A 12,643-nucleotide genomic window follows, 5' to 3' on the forward strand; every position below is an offset into this window, starting at 1 on the left:
GAGCAGTGCTAACCGCTGTGCCACCGTGCTGCCCCGGGTCCCTGGCTCTGTTAGGCAGCAGTGCGAACCCACTGTGTCACCGTGCTGCCCCGGGTCCCTGGTGCTGTGAGGGAGCAGTGCTAACCGCTGTGCCACCGTGCTGCCCCGGGTCCCTGGTGCTGTGAGGGAGCAGTGCTAACCGCTGTGCCACCGTGCTGCCCCGGGTCCCTGGCGCTGTGAGGCAGCAGTGCTAACCACTGTGCCACCGTGCTGCCCCGGGTCCCTGGCACTGTGAGGGAGCAGTGCTAACCACTGTGCCACCGTGCTGCCCCGGGTCCCTGGCGCTGTGAGGCAGCAGTGCTAACCACTGTGCCACCGTGCTGCCCCGGGTCCCTGGCACTGTGACGCAGCAGTGCTAACCACTGTGTCACCGTGCTGCCCCGGGTCCCTGGCACTGTGAGGCAGCAGTGCTAACCACTGTGTCACCGTGCTGCCCCGGGTCCCTGGCACTGTGAGGCAGCAGTGCTAACCACTGTGCCACCGTGCTGCCCCGGGTCCCTGGCTCTGTGAGACAGCAGTGCTAACCACTGTGCCAGCGTGCCGTGCATGAAATGAACATATTACACAGAGAAAAAAACAAAGTGCTGTAAAATCTCAGCAGGTCCGACAGCATCTGTGGAGAGAGAATAGTCAATGTTTCCAGGCTGGATGATCCTTCATCAGAGCTGAAACTCTGAAAGGTCATCCAGAATTGAAACATTGACTCTATTCTCTCTCCACAGATGCTGTCAGACCTGCTGAGATTTTCCCACATTTTCTGTTTGTTTCAGATTCCAGTATCCACAGTATTTGGCCTTTATGTTACACAGCGAATTGTAGAATGAACATCAGGGATTTACTTGGACTGAACATTTTACATAATGGATTATATGGACTTTGAGGAGGTTATTGAGAACTTGAGAACCATTAGAGGTTCTTTGAGGAGGGAACAAGGAAGTTAGATAAAGGAGAACCAGTGCACGTGATTTATTTAGATTTCCAGAAGGCCTTTGACAAGGTGCCGCATAGGAGACTGTTAAATAAATTAAGTGCCCATGGTGTTAATGGTAGGATCCTGGCATGGATAGAGGATTGGCTGACTGGCAGAAGGTAGAGAGTGGGAGTAAAGGGGTCTTTTTCAGGATGGCAGCTGGTGACTAGTGGTGTGCCTCAGGGGTCAGTGCTGGGACCACAACTTTTCACAATATATATTAACAATTTGGAGGATGGAACTGAAGGCACTGTTGCTAAGTTTGCAGATGATACAAAGATATGTAGAGGGACAGGTAGTATTGAGGAAGCAGGGGAACTGCAGAGGGACTTGGACAGGTTAGCCCAGTCTGCAGGTACAACAGGTGATCAAGAAGGCAAATGGGATGTTGGCCTATATCGCGAGGGGGATAGAATATAAAAGCAGGGATGTCTTGATGCACCTGTACAGGGCATTGGTGAGGCCGCAGCTGGAATACTGTGTGCAGTATTGGTCCCCTTATATGAGGAAGGATATATTGGCATTGGAGGGAGTGCAGAGAAGGTTCACCAGGTTGATACCGGAGATGAGGGGTTTGGATTATGAGGAGAGGCTGAGGAGATTGGGTTTGTACTCGTTGGAGTTTAGAAGGATGAGGGGGGATCTTATGGAGACTTATAAGATAATGCGGGGGCTGGATAGGGTGGAGGCGGAGAGATTCTTTCCACTTAGTAAGGAAGTTAAAACTAGAGGACACAGCCTCAAAATAAAGGGGGGTCGGTTTAAGACAGAGTTGAGGAGGAACTTCTTCTCCCAGAGGGTGGTGAATCTCTGGAATTCTCTGCCCACTGAGGTGGTGGAGGCTACCTCGCTGAATATGTTTAAAGCGCGGATGGATGGATTCCTGATCGGTAAGGGAATTAAGGGTTATGGGGATCAGGCGGGTAAGTGGTACTGATCCACGTCAGATCAGCCATGATCTTATTGAATGGCGGGGCAGGCTCGAGGGGCTAGATGGCCTACTCCTGCTCCTATTTCTTATGTTCTTATGTTAGGAGAGTGGGCAAAGAAGTGGCGGATGGAATATAATGTGAAAAGGTGTGAGGTTATGCACTTTGGAAGGAGGAATGGAGGCATAGACTATTTTCTAAATGGGGAAATGTTTAGTACTCAGAAGCACAAAGGGACTTGGGAGTCATTGTCCAAGATTCTCTTAAGGTTAACGTGCAGGTTCAGTCAGCAGTTAGGAAGGCAAATGTAATGTTAGCATTCATATCGAGAGGGCTAGAATACAAGAGCAGGGATGTACTTCTGAGGCTGTATCAGGCTCTGGTCAAACCTCATTTGGAGTATTGTGAGCAGTTTTGGGCCCCATATTTAAGGAAGGATGTGCTGGCCTTGGAAAGGGATCAGAGGAAGTTCACAAAAATTATCCCTGGAATAAAGAGCTAGGGCGGCACGGTAGCACAGTGGTTAGCACTGCTGCTTCACAGCTCCAGGGTCCCGGGTTCGATTCCCGGCTCGGGTCACTGTCTGTGTGGAGTTTGCACATTCTCCTCGTGTTTGCGTGGGTTTCCTCCGGGTGCTCCGGTTTCCTCCCACAGTCCAAAGATGTACGGGTTAGGTTGATTGGCCAGGTTAAAATTGCCCCTGAGATGCGTAGGTTAGAGGGATTAGTGGGTAAATATGTGGGGGTAGGGCCTGGGTGGGATTGTGGTCGGTGCAGACTCGATGAGCCGAATGGCCTCCTTCTGCACTGTAGGGTTTCTATGATTTCTATGATTTCGTATGAGGAATGGTTGAGGACTCTGGGTCTGTACTCATTGGAGTTTAGAAGGATGAGGGGGGATTTTATTGAAACTTACAGGATACTGCGAGGCCTGGATAGAGTGGACGTGGAGAGAATGTTTCCACTAGTTGGAAAAACTAGAACCAGAGGGCGCAACCTCAGGCTAAAGGGACGATCCTTTAAAACAGATGAGGAGGAATTTCTTTAGCCAGAGAGTGGTGAATCTGTGGAACTCTTTGCCACAGAAGGCTGTGGAGGCCAGGTCATTGAGTGTCTTTAAGACAGAGATAGATAGGTTCTCGATTAATAAGGGGATCAGGGGTTATGGGGAAAAGAAAAATATCAGCCATGATTGAATGGCTGAGCAGACTCGATGGGCCGAGTGGCCTCATTCTGCTCCTATGTCTTCAGTTCTTGTGGACTGAACCATGTGTGTTGTCCCTCTGTCTCAATGGCACAACTCTTCCCTGGAGAAAATAGAATGTGGATTTAAGCCTCACTCAGGAGAATATGTTCAGTAATTGTGTGTGAGATATGTATCAATGTTCTACAAATAGAAGTTGTTATTGCTGTATCTGAGTGAATGTCTGGGGTAAGTGTGTGTTGCATACCGTGCTCAGAATCATAAGTAACAAAGGTGAGCTATCGAAGGGCAAAGGTAGAACCTCATAAAAATAGAGGGAAAAGGGATTAGACCAAAGCAATTCTACTAGGATCCCCTCCATGGTTTAAAAGGAATGCACAGCTGTTGAGAAGGAAATAAAGAGCAAGGAGAATGCTGTGCTGATCTTACAAGTTATGCCTGGAAGACAGTGAACATTTACAAGGGATGCTGATATTTGCCGAACCCATACATATGTCAGCTCTCACGGGCAGCTCTTACCCTCAGCTTGGTGAGACTTTCAAGTGTGAGGTTTTTGTCCTTGATTGATCGGCCAATGGTGTACTCAATGTTATCCCAGTGCTGAGATTCCAGCCAGGGGTTCCTCAGGGCCACAATGACCGGAAGTGTCTCTTTGAAATCAAGGACAGCCTGTTTCTGAAGAGGAACTATATCATTCGCAGGCAATCCTAAAGGAGCAAAGAAATTTTTCTCAATCATTACAAATAAATCTGAACAAAAAGGTGCAACAAGCCCCTTCAGGCAGAAACAGGCTACCATGAACAGGACAATAATATATCAGCAAGGGGTTTTCATCAATTACAGTGCTACGCACTAGCTTTCCAGGCCCTCAGATTAATTTCATAGAATCCCTACAGTGCAGAAGGAGGCCATTTGGCCCATCAAGTCTGCATCAACCACAATCCCACATGCACCCTGGACATATTCTCTTCCACCTTCTTCCATCAGGAAAAAGAAAACACGTACCAACTGACTCAAGAACAGCTTCTTCCCTGCTGCCATCTGACTCTTGAATGGACCTACCTTATATTCAGCTGATATTTCTCTACACCCAATCTATGACTGTAGCACCATATTCTGCACCCTCTCCTTTCATTCTCCCCTATGTATTCTATGAACAGTGTGTTTTGTCTGTTTTGCACACAAGAAACAATACTTTTCACTGTATCCCAATACATGCAACAATAATAAATCAAATCAACATTCAGGGTGATTATGGTTGATCTGTATATACCCACATTTGTCCATATCCCTTAACACATCTAGTTCAAAATTTATCAATCTCAGACTTAAAATTAACAATGGATCTAGCATCAGCAAGTATTGGAAGAGGGTTCCAAACTTCTACGATCTAATGCATATAAAACAATTTCTGCAGTACACTCGCTGGACACAGGCTTCCAGTCACAAAAACAATCTTCAACCAACACCCTCTTCCTCCTGCCACTAAACCAATTTGATTCAAATTGCCCTGAATCCCATAGGCTCTTTCCTTATTGATCAGTCTCCCATGTGGAACCTTGTCAAAAGCCTTACTGAAGTCCAAATAGACTACATCAACTGTAGTGCCCTCATCTATACATGCCAGCATAATCAAGGACCCCACGCACCCCGGACATTCTCTCTTCCACCTTCTCCCATCGGGAAAAAGATACAAAAGTCTGAGGTCACGTACCAACCGACTCAAGAACAGCTTCTTCCCTGCTGCGGTCAGACTTTTGAATGGACTTACCTTGCATTAAGTTGATCTTTCTCTACATCCTAGCTATGACTGTAACACTACATTCTGCACTCTGTCCTTTCCTTCTCTATGAACGGTATATTTTGTCTGTATAGTGCGCAAGAAACAATATTTTTCACTGTATGCTAATACATGTGACAATAATAAATCAAATCACTTAGTCACCTCCTTGACAAATTCAGTTAAATTTGTTCGACACAATTTCCATGTGACAAAGCCATGCTTTCTATCCTTGCCTCTCCAACTGGAGATTAATTCTGTCCCATAGAATTTTTTCCAATAATTTTCCTACGACCCGCCTGCCTGTTATTACTTCCTTTCTTGAATAATGGAACCATGGTAACTGTGCTCCAGTCCTCTTGCACCTCACCTGTGAAAAGTAACATCCTCTCTTGCCTCACACAGCAGCCTGGAATACGTCTCATCTGGGGATTGATCCACTTTTGATTGTGCTGAAACTGCTCTCCCTCGATGCTAATCTGTTCCATTATATCACATTCCTACTCTGCCCTTCTCCACAGTGAACACAGATGCAAAATACTCATTGAGTACCTCGCGTCTTCTGGCTCCATACAGATTGGAGACTCCGAAAGCTAGTCCCAAATAAACCTGTTGGACTTTAACCTGGTGTTGTGAGACTTCTTACTGTCCACACAGATTACCACTTTGGTCCTGAATGGACCCAACTCTTTCCCTGATTACTCTCTTGCTCTGAATACTTATAAAACACCGTGGGATTTTCCTTTTATTTTGCTTGCCAGTGTTTTCTCATGCACCCTCTTTCCTCTCCTAATTTTTTCTTTAAGTACCCATCCCCCTTGCACTTTCTATATTCCTCTTGGGTATCCACTCTCTGCAGCCCCTGTATCTGTTAGGGGTCTTCCTTTATTTTCTTCATCCAATCCTGTATATCCCTCGATATCTAGGGTTCTCTGAATATTTGGGTCCCGCCCTTTACGGGAACATTTTGGCTTTATACTCTATTTCCCCTTTGAATGAGTCCCACTGCTCTGACGTGGATTTTCTCACAAGTAGCTGCTCCCAGTCCTCTTTGGCCAGATCCCATTTTATCAAATTAAATCAACCTTTCCCCAAATCAGAAACCTAATGTTCTCGCACAGCATGGTGGGAGAATCGCGAGGCTGGGCATGTGCGTGATTCACGCAAGTGTGCCCAACACGAATGCTTCTCCCAGTGCCAGATTTGTGGCTCCATCAGATCCGTGCAGGAAACCAGGTAGGTGATTTTAATCTTATTCTAAATGTATTTTGAATGTAATTAGCAGACCCGGGACTGAATTCTCCAGGCCCGCTAGCATCACCCACCCTGCCAGAATCTTTCACTCCAGCGGGGTTTACAGTAGGCCTCCACTTTCGGGGAACTATCGGGATGAACCCACTGGAGTGAAGGGGGGGTGGTAATAGGGGCCCCCTCGCTGCAGTGATTTGGCTTCTTGGTCAATAATGCAACACACCTCCTCTTTTACACGCTCCCGTCTCGCCTGAAGATTCTATACCCTGGAATATTGAGCTGCCAATCCTTCCCCTCCCTCAACCATGTCTCTGTGAAGCAATAATATCATGCACCCATGTGTCAATCAAAGCCTCAGTTCATCATAAGGCTCCTTGCAGTAAAATAAATGCCACCAGGCTCACCACTGTTCCTTGTGACTTAACATATTTATCTTTGCTGTCTTCCAGACGGACTTGGTTTTTCTTCTGTATTTGGGTGTGTATCACCCTCCATTGTACCTCCACTCTGTAACCCACCCCCTGCCAGATGATTTTACCCCCCTCCCCCCACGTCACTAGCAAATCTCCACACAAGGATGTCAGTTCCATTCTGGTTCAGATGCAACCCGTACAGGTCCCACCTTCCCCAGAAATGCAGCTGTGGTGGACCTCAGTTGTGCCTTTGTCCTATATGGACCACCGTTGTGTGTGCTTGTCATACCTGGACACATCCCCTTCCAGTTTGGTTCCTCCCCTCGGTACCTAGTATAAAGGTGGCTGTCTCCTCCCCCTTGTTTAGTCCAGGTTGGTTATTTGTTGGGATCTGCTCCTGATTCTGTTGTGAATAAAAGCCTACGCTTATATTGGCATATCGGTAGTCTTTCGCCTTATTGATAGCGCATCAGCAGCCACGATTCAGGAAATGAAAGCCTTCCCTCCTACACCATCACTTCAGCGACGTGTTGATCTGCTCTCTCCTCCTATTCCTGTACTTATCAGCATGTGGAACCAGCAGTAATCCAGAGGTCATGCTTTTCAATCTGCTACCTAGCTCCCTTATTCTTGCTGCAGGACCTCATCCCTCTACCAATGTGACCCTTGCCCCCTGACTGTTCACCTCTCCCCTTCAGAACAACCTGCAACTGTTCAATGATGTCCTTGACCCTGGCACCATGGAGGCCACATGCCATCCTGGAACTACAGAAAGGCCCGCCTGCACCCCTCACTATTGAGTCTTCTACCACTATTGCTTTTCCACCCTTACTCCTCCCCACTTATACAGTAGAGCCACCCACAGTGCCGTGAACCTGCCTCTGGCATCACTCGCACCGTTTTCCAAATCCCAAGTCTCACCCCCAACCCTGATCATTACTGGGCAGGCAGTGGCATAGAGGTAATGTCACTGGATTTGTAAACCAGAGAACCAGGGCAAGATCTGGGGAACCTTGTTCGAATCTCACCACGGCAGATGGTGAAATTTGACTTCAATAAAAATCTGGAATTAAAAGTCGAATGATGACAATGAAAACATTATTGATTATCATAAAAACCCATCTGGTTCACGAATATCCTTTAGGGAAGGAAATCTGCCGTCCTGACCTGGTCTGAGCCACAGCGATGTGGTTGACTCGCAAATACCTTTGGAAATGGAGGGTACTTAGGGATAAGCAATAAATGTTGGCCCAGACAGCAACACAGGTCCTGGAAATTAATTTTTTTTTAAATGCTCTCCTATACTCTCCTTTGAAGCAAGTTTGATCCCTTGGCGTGATGGGAATGGCAGAGTGGGGTTCCAGGATATGGTTCGATACAATTCTGCTGCTCATGGTGTCCACAGCACCTCATGGAGTAAGTTGCTTGATCTTTTTGAAATCTATCCCATCGAGCACAGCAGCGCTGCTCAACATGGTGGTGGGTGCACTCAATGTGAAATCGGGTCTTCTTCTCCACAGGAATTGTGTAGTGCTCACTACCATAGATCGATGCATATGCACAGGCAGATTGATGTGGGTGAGGTCAAATAGGTTTTTCCCTCTTGCTCCCACTCACAGACCCGGCCTAGCAGCTAAGTCAAAGAACAAAGAAAATTACAGCACAGGAACAGGCCCTTCAGATTCCAAGCCTGCACCGACCATGCTGCCCGACTGAACTAAAACCCCCTCCTCTTCCAGGGACCATATCCCTCTATTCCCATCCCATTCACGTATTTGTCAAGATGTCCTTTAAAAATCACTATCGTACCTGCTTCCACTACCTCCCCCGGCAGCGAGTTCCAGGCACCCACCACCCTCTGTGTAAAAAAAAATTTGCCTCGTACATCTCCTTTAAACCTTGCCCCTCGCACCTAAAACTTATCCCCCGAGTAATTGACTCTTCCACCCTGGGAAAAAGCTTCTGGCTATCCACTCTGTCCATGTCCCTCATAATCTTGTAGATTTTATTAGGTCACCCCTCAATCTCCGTCGCTCCAGTGAGAACAAACCAAGTTTCTCCAACCTCTCCTCATAGCTAATGCCCTCCATACCAGGCAACATCCTGATAAATCTTTTCTGTACCCTCCCCAAAGCCTCCACATCCTTCTGGTAGTGTGGCGACTAGAATTGAACACTATATTCCAAGTGCGGTCCAACTAAGGTTCTATAAAGCTGCAACATGACTTGCCAATTTTTAAAGTCAATGCCCTGACCGGTGAAGGCAAGCATGCCGTATGCCTTCTTGACTACTTTCTCTACCTGCGTTGCCACTTTCAGTGGCCTGTGTACCTGTACACCCAGATCCCTCTGTCGATCCATACGCTTAAGGGCTCTGCCACTTACTGTATATTTCCCATCTGTATTCGACCTTCCAAAATGCATTACCTCACACTTGTCTGGATTAAACTCCGATAACTACTCCATCTGACGAAGGGGCAGCGCTCCGAAAGCTTATGGTATTTGCTACCAAATAAACCTGTTGGACTTTAACCTGGTGTTGTGAGACTTCTTACTGTGCTTACCCCAGTCCAACGCCGGCATCTCCACATCATTTAAACTCCATCTGCCATCTCTCCGCCCAAGTCTCCAACTGATTTATATCCTGCTGTATCCTCTGATGGTTCTCATCACTATCCGCAATTCCACCAACCTTTGTCATCCGCAAACTTACTAATCAATCCACATTTTCCTCCGAATCATTTATTTATGATGTCCACTTATTTCCATTTGGGAGTGAATCCTCTCTGGAAGAATCCTCTCCAATAATTTCCCTACCACTGATGTAATGGTAACAGGCAAGGGTAACCTGGGTGGGGAGGATCCTCCCTCTGCAGCCTGGCAGTGGCAGAGTGGCTCACGGGCACACCAGTTATCTCCTTGCTCGCCCTTGGAGCACAAGGCGCCAGGGCCATGTTTGTCAGAACCCGCACCAAAGCCTGCCTGGTGGTGGAGGGATTGAATGTTTATGGAAGAGGTAGCAATCAAACGGGCTGCTTTGTCCTGGATGGTGTCGAGCTTCTTGAGTGTTGTTAGAGCTGCACCCATCCAGGCAAGTGGAGATTATTCCATCACACTCCTGACATGTGTCATGTATATGGTGGACAGAATTTGGGAAGTCGGGAGGTGTTCTCATCTAGAAACATAGAAAAACTACAGCACAAACAGGCCCTTCGGCCCACAAGTTGTGCCGAACATATCCCTACCTTCTAGACCTACCTATAACCCTCCATCCTATTAAGCTCCATGTACTCATCCAGGAGTCTCTTAAAAGACCCTATTGAGTTCGCCTCCACCACCACTGACGGCAGCCGATTCCACTCGCCCACCACCCTCTGTGTGAAAAACTTACCCCTAACATCTCCCCTGTACCTACCCCCCAGCACCTTAAACCTGTGTCCTCTCGTAGCAGACATTTCCACCCTGGGAAAAAGCCTCTGAGAGTCCACCCGATCTATGCCTCTCAACATCTTATACACCTCTATTAGGTCTCCTCTCATCCTTCGTCTCTCCAAGGAGAAAAGACCGAGCTCCCTCAGCCTATCCTCATAAGGCATGCCACTCAATCCAGGCAACATCCTTGTAAATCTCCTCTGCGCCCTTTCAATCTTTTCCACATCCTTCCTATAGTGAGGCGACCAGAACTGACCACAGTACTCCAAGTGGGGTCTGACGAGGGTCTTATATAGCTGCATCATTATCCCCGGACTCCTAAACTCAATCCCTCGATTGATAAAGGCCAGCACACCATACGCCTTCTTAACCACCTCCTCCACCTGCGGGGCCGATTTTAGAGTCCTATGGACCCGGACCCCAAGGTCCTTCTGATCCTCTACAGTACTAAGAGTCTTTCCCTTTATATTGTACTCCTTCATCCCATTTGTCCTACCAAAATGGACCACGACGCATTTATCTGGGTTGAAGTCCATCTGCCACTTGTCCGCCCAGTCTTGCATCCTATCTATGTCCCTCTGTAACTTCTGACATCCCTCCAGACTATCCACAACCCCACCAACCTTCGTGTCATCGGCAAACTTACCAACCCATCCCTCCGCTTCCTCATCCAGGTCATTTATGAAAATGACAAACAGCAAGGGTCCCAGAACTGATCCCTGGGGCACACCACTGGTGACCGACCTCCATTTAGAAAAAGAGCCATCTATACCCACTCTCTGCCTCCTTTGGGCAAGCCAGTTCTGGATCCACCGGGCAGCAGCCCCTTGGATCCCATGCCCTCTCACTTTTTCTAGAAGCCTTGCATGGGGGACCTTATCGAACGCCTTGTTAAAATCCATATAAACCACATCTACCGCTTTCCCTTCGTCAATGTGTTTAGTCACATTTTCGAAGAACTCCACCAGGCTCATAAGGCACAATCTGCCTTTGACAAAGCCATGCTGAGTATTCTTGAGCATACTAAACCTCTCTAAATGCTCATATATCCTGTCCCTCAGGATCTTCTCCATCAGTTTACCAACCACTGAGATTAGACTCACCGGTCGGTAATTACCTGGGCTATCCCTATTCCCCTTCTTGAAAATAGGAACCACATCCGCAATCCTCAAATCCTCCGGCGCCTCTCCCGTCTCCATCGACGACGCAAAGATCATCGCCAGAGGCTCTGCAATCTCCTCCCTCGCCTCCCACAGTAACCTGGGGTACATCCCATCCGGACCCGGCGACTTATCTATCTTGATGCCATTCAAAGATTCCAGCACAACCTCTTTCTACTTTAGTTTTGCTCGGGCTCCTTGATGCCACACTCGGTCAAATGCGGCCTTAATGTCAAGGGCTGTCACTCTCACCTCACCTCTGGAACTCAGCTCTTTCGTCCATGTTTGAACCAAGGCTGTAATGAGGTCAGGAGCTGAGTGACCCTGGCGAAACCCAAACTGGGCGTTACTGAACAGGTGATTGCTGAGCAGGTGCTGCTTGATAGCGCTGTCGATGACCCTTCCATCACTTTACTGAGAATCAAGGGTCGACTAATAGGACATTAATTAGCTGAGTTGGATTTTTCCTGTTTCTTACGTACAGCACACACACGGGCAATTTTCCACATTGCTGTGTCGATGCCCTCATTGTAGCTGTACTGGGTGAGCTTGGCTAGAGGCACGGCAAGTTCTGGAGCTCAAGTCTTCAGTATTATTGCTGGAATATTGTCAGGGCCCAGTGCCTTCAGCCGAGTCTTGATATCACGTGGAGTGAATCAAGTTGGCTGGAGACTGGAATCTGAGGTGCTGGGGACCACTGGGAGAGGCCAAGATGGATCATCCACTCGGCACTTCTGGCTGAAGATTGCTGCGAATACTTCAGCATTATCTTTTGCCCTGATGTACTGGGCTCCTCCATCACTGAGGATGGGGATATTTGTGGAGCCTCCTCCTCCCATGAATTACTTAACTATGCAACACCATTTCGCCTGGATGTGGCAGGACTGTAGAGCTTAGATTTGATCTTCCGGTTGTGGAATTGCACAGCTCTGTCTATTATTTGCTGCTTATTTTGTTTGCCATGCAAGTATTCCTGTGTTGTAGCTTCACCAGGTTGACATCTCAGTTTTAGGTATGCCTGGTGCTGCTCCTGGCATGCCCTCCTGCACTCTCCATTGAACCAGGATTTATCCCCTGGCTTTGTGGTAATGGTAGAGTGGGGGCTGTGCCAGGCCATGAGGTTACAGATTGAGTACAATTTTGCTTCTGCTGATGGCCCATGGCACTTCATGGGTGCCCAGACTTGAGTTGCTCGATCTGTTCGATGTCTATTTCTCTTAGCACGGTGGTAGTGCCACACAACACAGTGGAGGTTATTCTCAATGTGAAGACGGGTCTTTGTCTCCGTAAGCACAGTGGTTCGCACTGCTGCCTCACAGCGCCAGGAACCTTTCTGGCCTCGGGTGACTGTCTGTGTGGAGTTTGCACATTCTCCTCGTGTCTGCGTGGGTTTCCTTCAGGTGCTCCGGTTTCCTCCCACACTCCAAACATACGCGGGTTAGGTTGATTGGCCATGCTCAATTGCCC

The 12,643-nt window shown here is 47.9% G+C and overlaps 1 protein-coding gene across 1 annotated transcript in view; it reads right to left on the reverse strand.

Annotated features, from left to right (window-relative positions):
* Positions 1–12,643, reverse strand: part of LOC144493937 (dynein axonemal heavy chain 6-like) — an 814,395-nt gene that overhangs the window by 707,478 nt on the left and 94,274 nt on the right. Inside the window, exon 13 of the mRNA XM_078213513.1 lies at positions 3,661–3,848. Coding sequence (XP_078069639.1) covers positions 3,661–3,848 — 188 coding nt within the window. The remainder of the gene's footprint in view (positions 1–3,660; positions 3,849–12,643) is intronic.

The sequence above is a fragment of the Mustelus asterias genome, chromosome 5, assembly GCF_964213995.1.
Source record: "Mustelus asterias chromosome 5, sMusAst1.hap1.1, whole genome shotgun sequence".
In the NCBI taxonomy this organism is placed as follows: Eukaryota; Metazoa; Chordata; class Chondrichthyes; order Carcharhiniformes; family Triakidae; genus Mustelus; species Mustelus asterias.